Raw genomic sequence first — 18593 nt, 5'->3', positions numbered from 1 at the left:
GCTGGGGACGGACTTCCTGGCCAAAATGCCGATTAGGATATTAATCGACCAGGGATGCATTGAGCTCCCATCGGGCCGACGCATGGCGTTTCTGCCATCCCCCGCTACGAGCCGGACGGCGTTCGCGACGGTGCCGGCGTTCGTAGATAGAACGGTGCGCGTTCCTCCGGGGGCGCAAATGTTGATTCCTTTGAAACTTCGGCGGCCCTTCGCTAAGGGCATTGGGGCTCAAGGGGTTCTGTTGGGACCGTCTAGGGCCGGGGTCAGTGGACCTGATTTACTCCCGGCCCAGACCATAGTGAGAGGGGAAGGAGAACCCTTCATCGCGGTCCTCAATGTGGGCTCGCAGACGGTGGTGGTCCCACAGGGGACCGTGCTTGCTCACGCAACGCCGGTGCCCTGTGAGGAACCCGTCGCGAGTCATGTCGGCGCTGTCCCTGCACCGCGACCACATTCGGACAGCGATGAAGGGTGGCTCGAGGCGCTTTGTGCGGGATCGACGGACCTGTCAAATTTAGAGCGTCAACGTCTTAAGACACTACTAAGGGAATTTTCCGACGTTTTCAGTCGGGATAAATACGATTTGGGCTGCACTAATCTGCTGCGTCACCATATTGATACGGGTGACAGCGCGCCAATACGCCAGAATCCTTTTCGGTTGAGTCCCGCCGAAAAGGACCATGTCAAATCGGCTGTTGATGACATGCTAGCCGCCGACATCATTTCTCCCTCCAACAGCCCTTGGGGAGCGCCGATCGTCCTGGTTAAGAAGCAGGACGGTTCGTTGCGGTTTTGCGTTGACTTTCGGCGCCTTAATAAAATTACGGTTGCCGACGCATACCCGCTCCCACGGATGGACGAATCGCTTGACGCCTTGGCGGGAGCGCGATTCTTCTCCACATTGGACTTACTTTCGGGATTCTGGCAGCTTCCTCTGGACGATGATTCAAAGCCTAAAACTGCTTTCCGTACTCCGCACGGCCTGTTTCAATTCAACCGGTTGCCGATGGGCTTACACTCAGCGCCGGCAACTTTCCAGCGGTTGATGGAATTGGTTTTGGCTGGATTGCAATGGGAGTCGTGCCTGATTTATTTGGATGACGTTATTGTCTTTGGCAAAACTTTTGATGAACATCTCCAGAGGTTGCGGGCGGTTTTCCTAAGGATGCGGGCTGCTAATTTGAAATTTAAGCCCCAAAAATGCCATTTGTTACGCGAGTCGGTGCGTTATTTGGGGCACATCGTGGGACGCTCAGGTATTTCTACCGATCCCGCCAAAACGCAGTGTGTAAGCTCCTGGCCGACTCCCACCTCAGTGGGAGAGGTTAGGAGTTTTATTGGGTTTGCGTCGTATTATAGACGCTTCGTCGCTAATTTTGCGACTATAGCAAAACCCCTACACGCTTTAACATCAAAAGGGGTTCGGTTCTGCTGGGGTCAGGAGGAGGAAGCTGCTTTTTGCTCCCTTCGGGACGCTTTGGTAAACGCTCCTCCCCTGATTTACCCTGATTTTTCAAAACCATTCTTGCTCGACACCGATGCGAGCAACACGGGTATTGGGGGCGTGCTCTCCCAGGTGGTTGACGGCGTGGAACGTGTGGTTGCGTACGGCAGTCGGGTGTTGTCTCCAGCGGAGCAACGATATTGTGTCACCCGTAGGGAACTGTTGGCAATTGTCCATTTCATCCAACAGTATCGCCCATATCTGTACGGTCGGCATTTCACCGTCCGCACAGATCATGCGGCACTGCAGTACGCCCTGAGGGTTCAACAGCCATCGGGACAATTGTCCCGATGGTTGGAGGTCCTCCAGGATTACGATTTCCAAACCACATACCGTAAGGGCGTTCGCCACACCAACGCGGACGCTCTGTCGCGCTTGCCAACCACCTCCGAGTGTGCATGCCTCCTGGGGTCTGGACGTTGCAGACCTCCAGGGGACACATCGGTTCCTGTCTTGGCGGCCGCCAACGACGACGATACAGTAGTTACTAATTCGATCGAACAACAGGGCAAAGATTCCCTGTTGGGGTTGCCCGTCATTGACTGGGGGCGCCTCCAGATGGAGGATGTCTCCCTCCTCGGGTGGCGACGTCGCGTTGGCGGTGCGGCGGGGGGAAAAAGAGGTGGTTCCGACGCATGGGAAATGTGCCAAGGCCTGCTGATGCATTGGGACGGGAAGTCGCGTCGACATCGGCTGGTGGTCCCTACTGGGTTGCGGGGCAGGGTGGTATGGGCCGCTCATGAGCGCCTCCTACACCTGGGGACCCAAAAGACTCTCGCCTTGCTGCAACTTGATTTTTATTGGCCTGGCATGACGAGGGATGTTGGGGATTTGTTGGGATCATGCCCTCGATGTGCACAACGCAAACCGCCGGCACGGGAGTCTAACCCGCCCTTGCAATCGATCAAAGTGTCCAGGATAAACGAGCTGGTCGCTCTGGACATTTTGGGACCATTCCCCGCCACCCCCAGGGGGAATAGATATTTGTTGACTGGTGTCGAGTATTTTACACGCTGGCCTATGGCCTGGCCTCTGGCCAACCAGTCGGCAGCAGCCATCGTGGAGGCCTTTGTTCAGGGTTATGTCCTGGACAAAGGTGCTCCGGAGAGGCTGCTGACCGACCAGGGCAGAAATTTTTCCGGTAAACTACTCAGACAAGTCTGTGATCTCCTGGGCACAAAGAAAATTCGGACCTCCCCATATCACCCACAAACTGACGGGATGGTCGAACGGTTGCATCGCACCATCACGTCCATGTTATCACAACAAGTTTCGGACTCGCAAACGGATTGGGACCTACAAATTCAGGGGGTCTTGGCGGCGTACCGGATGGCACCCCATGCAGCTACGGGGTTTTCTCCCTTTTACCTCATGTACGGCCGAGAACCAGACCCGCCTGTTCGTGCCCAGTTGCAGATCCCCGTGCCGCAGGGAAAAACTAATCTGGCTGACCACGTTAAATTTAATCTGGACAAATTGACCGAGGCACGGGATGCTGCAATGCAAAACTCTGACCTCCGTCAGAAGGCGAATGAGCGCCTCAGATTGAGTCGAGCGCACATGCTGCAGTGGAAGCCGGGGGACAAGGCATGGCTGCACTGCCCCCAGGTGCCACTGGCAACCTCCTCTAAACTGGTGCGGCCGTGGCGGGGCCCTGTGGAAGTGGTGGAGGTGTTACGACCGCAGTGCGTGCGCATCAAGTGGGGGAAGCGGCGATGGTTCGTGCACCCCTCTAGGTTAAAACCCTTCTCTGCGGTACACAATCACACTTCACACGCGCGTGGCCAAGCATGTGGGGGGTCGGCCGACTCGCTGGGTCCGTCTCCGTCGCTCTCACCTAATGCCTTGCCGGCTGTGCCACCTTCAAGTGCATCAGGAGTGACGGGCTCACGCCCGATCACCCCTCCTGCGGATACCGAGGGTCACGCGGAGTCGGATGAATGCTCACCCCAAGACGGACAATTGCCACCTGATGGTCCGCCACGCGCGGTTACCCCGTGTGAGGGGCCCGCTGCAAGGACGCGCGCTAAAATGCGCAAACTGTTGTGAGGCCGGAAAATGTGTACATAGCTGTTGTGTTCATTGGATGTTGTGTGGGTGGTGTGTTCCCCACTCCTCGGATGTACATATGTTGGCTTCACCGTGTGTTGTGTGTGCGTGGTGGGTTCCCTGCTGATTGTATATAGGCTGTTTTTTTACGGAATTCGTATTTATTCGGGGGGGGTGCGACGGGTTGTTTTCTCATCTTGCTGTTGCGTTCTTGTTCTGGTTCCTGTTATTGTTCAAAAATAGTGAGGCACACGCGCGGTCAGGGGGTGAAGGCACCTTTATTGTCAAATTTTTGTATGTTGGCAGCCGGGACGGCTGCATGCTATGCGGGGGGGAGTGATGTAGGGGTGTTAGAGAGAGAGAGCCCGTTATGCATGGCAGCCTATGGTAAACAAACACAGTAGGCGGGGCTACATGTGTGCACGAGCAGGTGCCCTCTGCGACGTCCGCGCCAGACACCCTGGGGGGTCGATTCGGTCGTTATGATCCCCCGGGGCCCCACCCCTCAGGGAGGGGTTGGGTATAAAAGGGGAATGTATCGAAGGGCTCGAGAGTGATGTTTAGCTAAAGAAGAGGAGGAGGAAGACGTCTGAGATAGAGCCCTGGACTCCCCCTGGTACGCCGTCCTTATCAGGACCGCGCAGGCTCGAGCCAGTGGCGTGGTACCAGAGCCAGAGCCAGTGCTGGTCTGGACTCTGGGTACCGGGCCCGACTGACCAGTGTCGGGCCAAGATAGCCTCCACTAGCCCATTAGCGGAGGACTCAGAGGCAGGCTAAGGTTAGCCTAGAGGTGTGTCCTCAGATAGACGGGTGAGGGGGCCGATACCCCCTCAATTGTGTATGTCACAAAGTTGGTGTTCAAATAAACAAGTGTGCCTCCAACTCCGGTGTCATCGAGTCGTAAGCGTTACTACACCTGGTAAGATTAAAATAGTTTAGTTCTATTTGTCTATTTTTAAGTGATTTGTTTACCTTCCCTATAGTTTGCACTCCTATTATGTGTTTGTATTGTTTGTTGTTGTAATGTTCTGACCCGCCCCTACTGAACATCTGTGCAAAAAGAGCTTTATAGCTCATCGGATGCCTCTAGTGTAGATAAATATTCTAATGGGAAGTGTAATTAACTGCGTGGCCACCGTTGACGCCTGGCCAGGAGCTACAGCGAGTTGCAGGATGGCGCTTACCACACGAGGTCGGTGAAGCTGCGCTCGATGTGCATGCTGGACGAGAAGTTGCTCAGCAGAGCCAGGATGCACTCAAGGTACAGCAGTTGCATCTGTTGGCTCCCACTGCGGTCACAAAGACAAAGGTCCCCCATATAACCTTTAACAGACCGTTGGGGCAAGCGCTGTTAGTGAGCACCTATGAAGGCCGGCATGGCACAGGAGAGGGTAGGTGGCCAGCACCACGCCCGCCTGCCTTTGTCTCCTCTATTGACAATGTTTACACACACCGCACTAGGTACTCATGAGGCCGAGTTGACTTAGGGGAGGACCAGGTCCGGTTCAGATATTCGTCACTGGTGTTGGCCATGAGCGGGAATCAAACTCGGGTCACCTGGTTCGTAGCGCAGCGCGCTAACCACTGCACTACCGCTCCGCACACTGTGGTCACCACACACGCACGGGCGCTCACACGTGCACATGGCAACACGAGAGCGTGACAAAAGCATGAATAGAGCATGACAGCAGCATGGCGACAGCACGAGAGCTGCCCAGTGTTGGGAGGGTCACAAGAGGTGTACAAACCTGGTCTAGGGTCTCCCCTATGTCGTGTGCACAAACAGCTCTTTTCCCAATACACTGCTGGATGAGGGTCTCCCTGTGTCATGAGTAGGATTTGAGAGGCAATTATTAATCAGGGAGTTAATAGTAATGTTTCCCAAGTCAACTTATTTCCTCAAGAGTTAATGCAATACCTCCGAATTGTGTGTGTTCCCCGTCCCGTGCGTTCCTCTGTCTCTCAGGGTAATTCTCAAGTGTCAGGGCCGTGTGAGGTGTAGCGCGATACTCACTTCACAACTCCTTGTAGTTTGTCACAGAAAATGGCGAGCACCGAGACCACATCATCCCTCAGGGCCATCAGCAGTTTCATGTTTCCTGCACTCGCACGCAGCAGCAACAAAATCAGTGCTCCGGGGCTGGCGACCGTGGCACTGCTCATCGGTCTAGGCCAGGGGTCGGCAGCCAAAATATCAAGAAGAGGCCGTTTTTTTCAAAATTTGATTAAAAAAAAAAACCTCTATTTCAAGAGCTGCCATGTAATGTGAATACGAGACGGTGGTGGTCCTTCATAAATTACGTCATGAAGCAGCCTTTAAAGAGCTGCATGCGGCTCCGGAGCCGCAGGTTGCCGACAAACGGTCTAGGCAGTCAACGTAAAGTTTTTGCTCCGCTTCAGGGTGGCCCACTCTTCTCCACTAATCGCCTTGAACCAGTGGTTGAAATTTCATACAAAACCAGCTTTGACTTCCCACAAAGCGGTACTCATTTGATTTGATCCCGCCAGGATAATGGGTTGACTCTACGCTTGAGTAAGGGGGAGCCATGAACATACAATACCCCTAATGTGCAATGTGGGGAATGGAGATTTCAGTCCATAGGCCCTCTCGCAACCTGTACCTGCATTGGCGACTTTCTCCTCGTTTCTCTCTCCATCTGCCTCCTGCTGAGACAGGATTTTCATCGGTAAGCACAGGCACACGCCTGCACACATGTGCTTGTGTGTTTATGTGAATTTGTGTGTTTTTGGTTCTAGAATACAATACGAACAATTCTGGTCGGATACTTTGCATCGTGCAAATTGGTAGCAATGAATGGCCAATTCTCATTTGAACCCCCTTATTCTTTGGTTCTTTCAGTAAAGTCATGTAGATAGAAAAAATTAAAATAAATTGAATAAAAATATCACGACGTTTCGATCGCAACACAAGCGGTCGTCTTCAGGAAAAGGGGTTAGCCTCTAAAGGCAAACTGTTTATAAAGGTTTGGAGATGGGCGTAGCCCAAGTGTATCAGCAGCACCAGCAGCATGGGCGGGGCAACAATGCCAATGCAGCAGCAATGCCAATGCAGCAGCAATGCCAATGCAGCAGCAATGCCAATGCAGCAGCAATGCCAATGCAGCAGCAATGCCAATGCAGCAGCAATGTCAATGCAGCAGCAATGCCAATGCAGCAGCAATGCCAATGCAGCAGCAATGCCAATGCAGCAGCAATGCCAATGCAGCAGCAATGCCAATGCAGCAGCAATGCCAATGCAGCAGCAATGTCAATGCAACAGCAATGTCAATGCAGCAGCAATGCCAATGCAGCAGCAATGCCAATGCAGCAAAGGGCCGCCAAAAAATAACTGCACCCCGCTCCACACACCACACTGCTGACAGTGGAGGTTGATTAACAAAAAAACACAGGTCAAGTCATGACCCAAAGTGGTTGATGACATCTTTCTAATGATTGCCGAGTCTATAACCTTCTTTTCAGTTGAAATTGTGTCCGTGTCTGCATATATGGATGGCTTCATGAACGAATCTTTGATAGCCAGTAGGCTTGCAAAGAGAGAAATCAATTTCGTGTGAGCAAGCCGCATTAAAATAATGATCAGCCACGGCAGACGTATTGGTCCTACCGTGTTTCAAATCTGCCTTATGTTCACGAACACGGTCCGAGACATGTCGCTTAGTTTCCCCAATGTAACAACTGCTGCCGCAGATACAGCTTAGTTTGTAGATGCTGGGATATTGCATGTCAGAAATCTTGTCCTTCACAGATGGAATAAGATCACGAATTTTATGTACTGTGTTAAATCGGACCTGGATCTTGTGTTTCTTCACGATTTTGGAAATCATTTTGGTTACGCCTGCTATGTATAGTAGGGTGATGGTTTTGATTGGATCCTCAGATGGCTCCTTCCTCGCAGTTGGGGTGCTGGCTTTGCGGATTGTGTAGTCAGAATATCCATTCGCCTTCAGAGCTTGATGTACGTGTTTGAGTTCAATGGTTAGGTGTTCATGGTCGGAGATACATTGAGCTCTATTGTGTAGCGTTTTGATGAGGGAATTCTTCTGGGATAGATGGTGGTGGGAATCAGGTTTTAGGTAGGCGACAGTATGGGTTACATTCCTGTAGACAGAATGACTCCTTGAGTCATCTGGTCTTTTTTTGATTAGGATATCCAAGAAGCGTAGCATGCCATCCTTTTCTATCTCCATGGTGAATTTTATGGCTGGGTGTATGGAATTGATGTGGTTGAGGAATTGGTTTAGAGCCGGTCGGCCATGTGGCCAGATGACAAAAGTGTCATCCACGTACCTCTTCCACAAGGACGGGTGTCGAGTGGATGCCTTGATCTTCTTGGTTCTTTCGGTAAAGTCACGTAGAAGGGAAGTAATAAAATAATAAAAATAAAACATAATAAAACAATTCTCACGACGTTTCGGCCACAACGCAAGCAGCCGTCCTCAGGCGAAGAATGAAACACCACCAAGCTTGGAGCGTATATTTAAGCTGGGTTAGAGGGGGGGAGGTGGGAAGAAGAGCGCCTAGACAAAATAATTTGCATATCAAGAGGAATTCAGCATATGGATATGCAAATTATTTTGTCTAGGCGCTCTTCTTCCCACCTCCCCCCCTCTAACCCAGCTTAAATATACGCTCCAAGCTTGGTGGTGTTTCATTCTTCGCCTGAGGACGGCTGCTTGCGTTGTGGCCGAAACGTCGTGAGAATTGTTTTATTATGTTTTATTTTTATTATTGTATTACTTCCCTTCTACGTGACTTTACCGAAAGAACCAAGAAGATGAATCCCTGCAGTCACGAAAGCTTTAAATCGAAATTGGATGCCTTGATGTCATCTGTCTCAACATTTTTCCATGAAAATATTGGCTACAATCGGAGATGCTTTCAGTTTGTTTGTCGAATGTTCCATTCCAGGTGAAGTATGTATTGGTGAGGCAGTGTCTCACCAGGGCCGGTGCATCAGCATTCAATCCTTGTTGGACCAAATCTTCAATGATTGCAATGGTATCGGGCAATGGAACTTTGGTGAACAAAGAAACTACATCGAAACTGACGAGTAAATCACCTGGGGACAGTGAGATGTCTTTAATTGACGATACCAGGTGAGCTGAGTTAAGAACAGAAGAGGTGGTCTTACCAGTGAATGGCTGTAAGGTCTCAGACAGCTATCGGGAAGTTTGTAGGTGGGTGAGCCAATGGTGGAGACGATGGGACGAAGGGGTGTACCTTCTTTATGGATTTTTGGTAAGCCATATAATCTGGGTGGCCTAGCAGCAGAAGGTTTTAAGGAAAACCGTTTGGTCTGTTCAATTAATGAAGCTGAATCAGTGATGCTGTTCATTTTTGTAACAAGGCTGTTGGTGGAAACTAAGCGACATGTCTCGGACCGTGTTCGTGAACATAAGGCAGATTTGAAACACGGTAGGACCAATATTTCTGCAGTGGCTGGTCATTATTTTAATGCGGCTGGCTCACACGAAATGTATTTCTCTAAGACGATGGTACTTTGCAAGCCGCCTCGCTATCAACAAAGATTCGTTAATGAAGCCATCCATATATACAAACACAATTTCAACCGAGAAATCATTGGAACAATGTCATCAACCACTTTGGGTCATTACTTGACTTGTGTTTTCTTGTCAATCAACCTTCACCGTCAGCAGTGTGGTGTGTGAAGCGGGGTGCAGTGATTTTCTGGCGGCCCTTTGCTGCATTGGCAATGCTGCTGCATTGGCATTGTTGCTGCATTGATATTGCTGCCCCGCCCATGCTGTTGGTGCTGTTGATACACTTGGGCTACGCCCATCTCCAAACCTTTATAAAAGTTTGCCTTTAGAGGCTAACCCCTTTTTTCTGATGACGACCGCTTGTGTTGCGATCGAAACGTCGTGATATTTGTATTCACTTTATTTTCATTTTATTATAATTTTTTCTATCTACTTGACTTTACCGAAAGAACCAAATAATATGAATTGCTGCAGTCACGAAAGTTTTAAGTCAAAATTTAACCCCCTTCTCCCCTAGTTCAAATCAGACATAACTATCTGCTGAGTGACCATCAGCAAAGCAGAGATGAAGTTGACCAGGTGTGGTGGTGTCCGCACCACCCTTTCAAGTGCAGCTCCAGCATTTATTGGCTCTTGCCCATAGTCTGTGTGGCTAAACAGGGGATATGTCTTTGTGCGTGCGTGTGTTATCTGTGCAAGAGTTGTCTCTGCCAGTCATCCCAATCTAGCAACCCACACCTCCTGGGTGTGTCCTTTTACATCCTGCTGGTGAGCCTCTATTCAAAGTGGACCTATCCTGGCACAGGTGCCATTATGACATCACTGCCACTTCGTGGCATATATAGGTTTTAGATTATGGGATGTGTGGAGAGCAGTGGCATAGTGGTTAGCGGCACTGTGCCACAAATTCCAATGAACCGAGTTCGATTCCCAGGCACGGCTGACATCAAGGCCTTCTCTGCTGGCCTAGAAATTATCAGAATCAGAACATTTTATTTTCATCAATGCTATATGTATTTTACAAAGTTCTTTCTTATGAGTCTATTAACGTAATTTTAATGTTACTCTCTCCCTCAGTTGCGCTGCTTCCAGTGCAGCTCATAAATGAGAGCTTTTATCCAATCAGATTTTCTACCTGTGCTGACTCCACCTCTCCAGGTGAAAAATCTATCCTGAGGCCTTCAGAATGTCGAGTGAATCCCCTCTGCTGTTGAAGCAAATGGGGACGATGTTGTTGATTGTCATATTCTTTATTAACCAATCAGATGTCGAGTTTGCCATGTTGGGCGTATTCAGCGAGCTGGCCTAGCCGCCTACGTTAGAATTTTTTGTGTGGCGTGATCGGAGGGGCAGTTAGCTAACTGAAGTAAAACTAGCTAGCACGTAAAGTAACATCATCTAAGATTTATTTCAACTTTCTTTCATGACGTTTAGATTTTTAGATGTAGTGCTTTAGATTTTTGGGTTTTTTTCTGTGGGGAAGCCTGTTGAATCCTGATTGTGTTATTTGTGTTTTATGGCATTTTTGCTTGCTTGGTGGTCATATGAGTAAATGTGACTGGTTGTTGCGAGTTTGTTCTTGTTTCTTTGGTAATGACATTGATTTAGGCTATGCGATGTCTATTTGTGATGCAGCATCCTGTCATACTGTGTAATAGTGGTACATCCTTGATGGTTTCAGTCACCATGTATTCATGTCTCTGGAATTAGTGTATTTTAACTCTCATAGGTGTTGAGCCTCATGTTAAAGACTTTATTCCATTTGATAAACGTCACTGTCACTGAATATGGGGTGGTTACGTCGAATGACAATAGCCTATAGCCCTAGTGTCATGGTGAGGTTATTCAAAGGCGCTTTAATTGTGGGAAGATAGCACTAAAGGCCTAGGTGTAAAATACACGGCCCGCCACTGTTGGCGAGTGATATCTGGCCTGGTTCTGTGTCTCCTGTAGGTTGACTCACCATAAAATGAGTAACTTGTGTGGAATGTTAACATCGGAACAGGTGACACATTACCCAAATAGGTGCCCCGCTAAACACCACTGGCAACAAACACATGTTAAAGGCTATATGGCAAGTCCGTATCGATGTAACATGTAACATGTAAAAGTATAGCCCTTTTTTAAATCTAGCGAGGGCCTACCTATTGTCACGAGGGTCGCTAGAGTTATTTGATTATACTTCACACTGACTAGCCGCAGGGTTGTTGGAAGGCGGGGAGAAAAAAGGCACGGGTACGCTCATGAATTTGCCATGCTGTGTGGATTGGATGAATGCAGGTTAAAATAGTGAGCTAGTGAAGGTCTCAGACACTGGGTGTGATCGTGCCGCATAAGCGGGGGGGGGGGGGGGGTGATATACGGGTTTCATATTTCACAACGGGCAGCAAAAAAAATTCCATTTTTTTTCGCAATTTAAAGCTGGCGAGCCAGGGAACAAGGCCATTTATTCCTCAATGATTTCTCAAATTAACACATCCTTGCAGGATTGTTGACTGTGTAGTCTCCAATAGTGTGCAGGTGTAAGATATAATGTAGAATACAGATTTTTGCGTTAGGTTAATCGTGTAACTTAATAGGTGTGCTTCTTACAAGAACAAAACCAACCATAACCAACCATCGTGGTGTATGATTAATGTGAATCACAAAGACAAGGCCTTCAAAACATAAAACAAATGGTGTAAACATGCAAATTCAATGAAAGCATGTTAGTTGCAGAAAATAAATATTTCACTGCAAAGCGACCCCGACTATAACAATGGTTTTCTCCGCAAGAAAACCACTCTTTCTACACAGAATGCAGACATAAACATCATGTTTGGAGTCTTCCATTGCATTGTGGGGGTCACTTGCATGTGAAAACACCTTTTGGTTACAGGTACGTGTTAGATTTAAACTCGTGCTTGTTAAAAAAAAAACAGGCAGCAGATTGTCAGAAATACAAAGAAAAATACATTTGAAAATAAAACAGGGCAGAAAGTAGGAAGTTTAAAAAGCAGGTGCGGAGGATAGCAAGTTGAAAAGTCAAAATTGAATTCGTGGTTCAATGTTTATCTCGTCAAAAATCCCGGTGAGACGTATTATCTCGGCTTAAAGGAGATCTGATTTGTTGTTAAAGCAAACATAAGGGACTGTTTCTGGCAGCCGTGTGCAACCAGAGAACATAAACAACACCTCATCACCGCTGCCATCATTAGCACCGCCTTGTAAAGGTCAGCGTCCCAGGTGGCGAGCGCGAGCCTTCGGTGAGAATTCCACATTCCTATGACAAACCCAGTCTATCCTGCCATATGAAAAATATACAATAGGCTTACATTTAGGAAATCGGTCTTCTCAGCTCCCTATTCTCGGTAGAATGTTTATATTATGTGTCGCAAGTAATGGTACCGGGAGGTACTGTTAAGAATAATTATCTAACATTGACACATACATACTATCAATGAAATAATTGGAAGAAAAAAATCTACGTATATCAAACACTGTTATTGCTGTTAACCGTGAAAATATATTTAATTCAGTGTAAATTATCATATTTTCAAATGCCATGTGTGTGTTTTTGTTTTCAACTCAAAACTGAGCAATTTTCATAAAACGTACTCGCGCTCTGCAGCCAGGGCACACAACGTCCTACTCTTGCGAATGAGGCCAAAGCTACGTCTTTAACGTCTCATTTACAGGGAATGACACGGTCTGATAATTCCCTGCATACAACATAAATAACCGGGTGCCTGTAGCGGGAAAACTAACTGCCGAGAGTCATTACAAACAGGCTCAGTGACAGGCGCTCTGGCTGCAAATGCTGATGTGACACACGAGGTCTGTGCAGGGAAAGTCTCACTACACCCACACGGGAACAGATGAACACAGGCAGAAGGAATAGGCGATCAGAATAAATCAACACCTGCAGAGGTTGTGGGGTGATGGGACCAGTCCTTTGGGGGGCGGGTGGGACAGCAGTGACACATGCATGCAACAATCGAGCCGGCTCAACCCAGCCATGTAAGCGAGCATTCACCGTAGAAGAAACAAAAAAGCCACTTGTGGAATGTAACCAATGGCATGCTATGACCTACCACGTATCGCAATGAAGGTGGTTGCGATAAACGGTGCTTTCACTACAAGATGCTACACGGACATATGGAAGCTTGTAAGAGAATGTCCAGTCCATTATGGGATATCGTGGGTGTATTGAGAACTGCTCTATTAGATCATCAATTATTGCATCTCACCGAACAGCAGGAGTATAATAAAAACTCTTATTCTTAAAGAAATGTTATTTGGATGTGTTTACTATGCACCTGTGACTGTCAATTGTCCAAGTATCACCCAATAAATATGGAAATGCACTTTGTACAGTCGAGAGTCCACTGAGAGTAATTCTGCTGCATTGCGATGGTGATGCAGCAATTGGGTTTGTGAACCCCATCTCAAGCCTCTGAGTATTGTCCCATCAAATGCACGAGATTCAAATGAGGCTTTTGCAGATAGATTTTATTATTAGGGATGTCGAAGTTGATACAAGTCAACAGTGATTGTCCTATGGATAGACTCAACCCTATTATAGGAATGTGGAATTTCCACCACTTGCTCAGGGCTGAGCAACACCTCAATGCTCATTTCATCAGGGGAAGATACAAATCTGATCAGGCACTTACCTGGTTAAATAAAGATACCAATCTCCCAGCCCAGTTAACTGTACCTCAGTTTTATTGGTCACGTAATGGCAGTGCCCTGGTTCACATTGCACAGCGAAGGCTCATATCACAACACAAGGCAACGAGTGCTGGGCACGGGGGGGGGGGTTAGTCTGGAGGCATGCACGATCTTGCACGGGGGGGAAGGCATGCACGGGGAGGGTGGGTGGTGGGGGGTAGCGTCGGATACGTGGTGGTGGGGGGCGGCTTTAAAACCATGCCCCGCCCCCCCTCTCCTCCTCCTCACCATCTCCTCCTGCTTCTGCCGCAGACTCTGGCTCAGGTCGCCCAGCATCTGGCTGAGCGTGGCTCGCACGGCCGTGTTAGTGCTACGCAGGTGGCTGTTTGCCACGTACGTGTCAACGCACACCTGGGAGAGACGGCGGCACGCGCGTGGGGTGGGGGGGGTGGCGGTTAAAGGAAGACGAAACCTGTACAACGCTAACGGCTCTTAGCTTGTAGATGCATGCCTAGCCTGTGTCTCCCAGTGTGCTAGACACACATCCGAAGCTTCGCTAAAGTAAAAGTTAAAGGTGCAGCCCGGCAATTGCTTGCTCCTGCCACCAGACACCAAAAGTGTCTGGTGGAAGGACCTCCACTCCCAAGATAATTTGGCCTACCCTTCCAAGCTAGCCAGATCTCACACTTGACTCCACCACACATGACTGGCAAATCAACTAGCCGTGGGGCACGCATTCATACTGCTGGCCGTACAAAGACCAGAGATTTAGGAAAGCAGCCCATTGTTTCAACTGCCACACCTGGAAGCTTTATAAGAAACGGGCTTAAAAATAGTGATCAGGCAGACCATTATGGCACGCTAGTGACACCAGGGACCTGCACCACTTTAGACAAAATAGAGTTACGTCATGCCAGCGTTATCACAGAGTTACGACCGTTATTTCTAAGTATTTATTTCCAATTAAGAAACCTTTAGTCAGTCAATCGGCAAGTCCTGAGTGGTGACATAAAATGTGGGTGTTCCTGCCTTTCCAGGCTGTCTGGTCAGAGTGGAAGAATAGGCCAAATGGCCTCTGCAGGGCTCTCTGGATCTCCCATGAGTACAGGACATTCCAACAGTTGCAGCAGGGCCGCAACTTTGTCGAAGAACACTTCAAAACTTGCGTTGGACAGCCCGAGACACACGAGAGTTCGTGTTTACAAGATAAGAGCCGCGGATGGTTTTGCAGGTTTGCGCGCTTCCTTCAAAGGCCCTCGACACAGACGGGGAACATCCTCAGCGTGGTGAACAAGGAGGACCGAACACACCGGCTCCAGCCGGGGGCATCGCCTGTCCGCTTGGGCAGAACATTAAATGCGTAAAACAAGAGCACGGTGGCAGTGCAAATCAAGTAATGCAATTATTTGAGGGGTCGAGTTGGTGGGTCACACAAAGAGACCGCTGCATACTTCACGACTCCCAACCTCCGGGGCTGTAAATTGCCAAGGAGATGGAAAAAACTACAAGTGGGTTTGTGAGCCTGTCTGTAGGGAACTTTAGAGTGTTATCCCTTATATCGATAGATTTTTTTCTGAGTACTTGGGCTTTCACCAGCATGAAAAAAATGGAATTGACCAAATACAGTAATACCCCAGTTTACGTCGGGGACTGCATCCCTGAAAGGTGCAACAACGAATATCGAAACGACGTAAAATCAAAGCGATTTACAGGGTAGTAGTAGTAGTAGAGGGTGGTGGAGGCGACGTAAATCAAAGCGATTTACAGGGTAGGCGACGGCTGAGAGGTGACAGATAACGAGAAAGGGTGGACGACGATGCTGTCAGTAACTTACGTGTGGGTTGAGGCAATGCAAATCAGGTGGCGGTGTTAATGAAGTGATGACGTATTTGTGAAACAACATAAAAGGGGGAGACGTAAATCAGGGTATTACTGTATCCCAATGCAGGATCCCCCTTACAAATGCTTGACACTCAGCGACGCGATCCTAGATCATAAAAAAAGGACGTTATTATACGTGTGTGTGTTTGCGTATTCTGATATGATTTCAAATCTCACATATTCAAGTGAATCACACTTGCGATGCACGCCATCATGAGAAACCGCTGTAGTAAAACAACAACAGGCCGCTCCTAAGTACACGTACAGTCGTGTCATCAATCCACTGCTGGATGAATGCCTTTCCACGCTGTTGTGCGGATTGGTGGAGCTGATAGAGCATAGAGCTTGGAACATAGAAGTATAGCACAACAATTACTTTTGCTGCACTACACTCTTGCTACCCACTGTGTATCTCCACTACTTCTATACTGCATGTTAAGACAACCATTGTCTCCCTGCTCATATGAGCAACATAATGTGATGCTTTATTCCAACTGTGGCTCCGACTTGGTGGTGGAAATTCCACATTCCTATGGTGGGGGCCAGTTACTCCACAGGTTACAGAACATTTCATGTCTGTCAAATGGAATCAGCAGTTAAGGAGGTTTGTTTAAATCACTTGCAAAGACCTACATTAATATTCAGGACAACACTTTACTCAATCAGCAAAAATAACGCTACTCATCCATTTTCGATGTAATGTTACAAATATGCCGGCTCCCCTGCTGTTCACAACATCAGGGCATCCAGTGGCATTGTATTATGAAGCAACATCTTGCTAACGAGAATGAGTTGAAACAAATCCAAGGTGACCTTGTTGAATGGATGAACACAAGTGAGGAATATTGATCTAAGGAAGGCACGTGGGCAAAACGATTAAATGTTAACGCAATCGTAAAAGAACTCCACACAAGCTCTCACGCTGTAGGCACACCCGGTGGGGGGAAGGGTCCCTAGGCTGCCCAACACGGCTGAGATTAAAGTTGTGAGAATCTGGAAAACGACATGATGGCTACACCCGAAAATCACTTTTAAGTTTTCTTCTTCTTGAGCTTTAAAATTGTGTCGGGCAGCCAAAAACAAAACGACCTGGTTGTGTTTTTGGGTTAGTCCTCCGTTGCATGAATTCCCTTTTGCGTTCATTCTTTTGTATAACTTTTTTTGTTATTGTGGAAGCTTCCAAATCATGTCGCACAACTCATGACACCCGGCCTAGGTACGCATACGCAAACGCTGTTTGTTGTTTGCGTTGCACAGTGATTTTGCACAAAAGCTAGTATCTGTAAAAGGTACGTTTTTATCACAGTCAATATTATGATGAACAATTGATTTTTAGATCAACCCAAGTAGTGATCGGGCCAATTTTTTTGGTACAAGACCATCCACCCGACATGTACCAGGGTTTAATACCCATATTATTTTTTTAGCTCACGTGGGTGAGTTGAATAACAATCATCATAACCATATTTCGCAATTAGATACGACATTTTTCTTGACACTGCATCAAACATCTTCAGAACAGAACCCAAGACAGTATATTTACATTTACAATAACCTTTTTGAAAGAGCACATAAAACTATCGCCAATCACACAACGGGCGAGTGCCTGCGAAGGAGCTCTCCGCTAGCTTACGCGGAGCTCAGGGGAGCCACACTCACCTCGGAGATCTGCAGTAGGGACTTGCCGTTCAATTCAAACGTGGACGAGCAGGCGAGACACAGCAGCACCTAGGCACGTGAGACAATCACAGCGGTCATTACAGTTCCAGCACGTGGACCGCAACGTCGGGCATCCTGCCGGACGGCACCAAACACAACCCAAAACACACGTGACGGTGCCATGCAGCACAACCGCAAACACCACTGCGTACAGGTTTCCCTTGCTCTATGCGGCCGTAGTAGATGCGTTCCAATAAAAAAAGGGGCTCACAAAGCGAAACCGCACACGAGGCAGCTGCCTGCCGAGTAGCGCATGGTACGCACACGACGTTGTCCCACAATCTGACTGCATGGCCGCGTACAAGTGAATTCAAACCGCTGTTAGGCGAATTTTAGGTAGAAGTAGATTAGCCACATATACACGAAATCGCAAAAACCGAACCCGCATAGAGCGAGGGAAATCTGTACGTGTGATAGGATTCTATTTTAACACGAGACCACAGGCAGCTGTCCTTGATGAAGTTACTTTTTTTTATCAACAACAGCGACATCCCTGGTGCCGTTTCCTCGTCACCACAGCAATGTACACACGAAGACTGATCCTGGTACAGGTTGAGGTTTTCAAGTTGGAAGTGGAATGGTGGACTCTCTCAAACCCTCTATGCCAGCGTGCTTTTGGGAAGGAGAGGGGGAGATATTTTTGCTGATTTCTGGTGTATTCCTCATGCTTGTAGCTCGTTTCTCATGTTACAAGTCGAATTTCAGTTATTTCAATAAATCACCGAACCTTCACCTGTATCGGATCATCCATTTACCTCATTACAGACTTTAACGTTTTCAAGCTGAGGTGGAAAGCATTCAAAGCTTATGCTAGATGTTCAAATTTTGCAAAAGAGCATTTCATCAGGATTCTAAGGTTAGATTGGAACCGGCAAAACCTGGATTCCAAGGCGTATGTACGAGATATGAGACCATTGTACGTCTGTCATATTAAAAAATATATATATTTATAAAGACAGAATTTTTTTTACTAATTCCATATAGTACTCATCTGCAAGCTTCCATCGTGCTTAATCTTGCGTATCGAAAAGAGGATCTTTTTGCCTTCGAGCCGTCTATGTTTGCAGAGTGCTTTGCTCAGTGATTTAATAAAGTGCCCACAGCAGACAACTGCAATTGTAACACACTGTACATGAATATCATGACGGCAGCAATTACTGGGTGACTTTGCTTCAATTAGCCTCGGGACTTGTGACACGGTTTCTGGGAATTCCAGCAATGCAAGGGGCACGGTCGACATGAAAACCATATTACTACGAGACAAT

General features: G+C 47.9%; 1 protein-coding gene across 1 annotated transcript in view; it reads right to left on the bottom strand.

The window, feature by feature from the left end:
• ARFGEF3 (ARFGEF family member 3) overlaps positions 1–18593 on the bottom strand; it is a 104931-nt gene that overhangs the window by 71581 nt on the left and 14757 nt on the right. The window contains 5 exon segments of the mRNA XM_078615416.1: positions 4738–4842; positions 5568–5652; positions 6175–6220; positions 14017–14139; positions 17269–17337. Of these exon segments, the coding sequence (XP_078471542.1) occupies positions 4738–4842; positions 5568–5652; positions 6175–6220; positions 14017–14139; positions 17269–17337 (428 nt within the window).

This window comes from Lampetra planeri, chromosome 47 (genome assembly GCF_965212315.1).
Source record: "Lampetra planeri chromosome 47, kcLamPlan1.2.h2, whole genome shotgun sequence".
NCBI lineage: Eukaryota > Metazoa > Chordata > Hyperoartia > Petromyzontiformes > Petromyzontidae > Lampetra > Lampetra planeri.
This window is presented reverse-complemented; position numbering and strand designations above follow the sequence as displayed.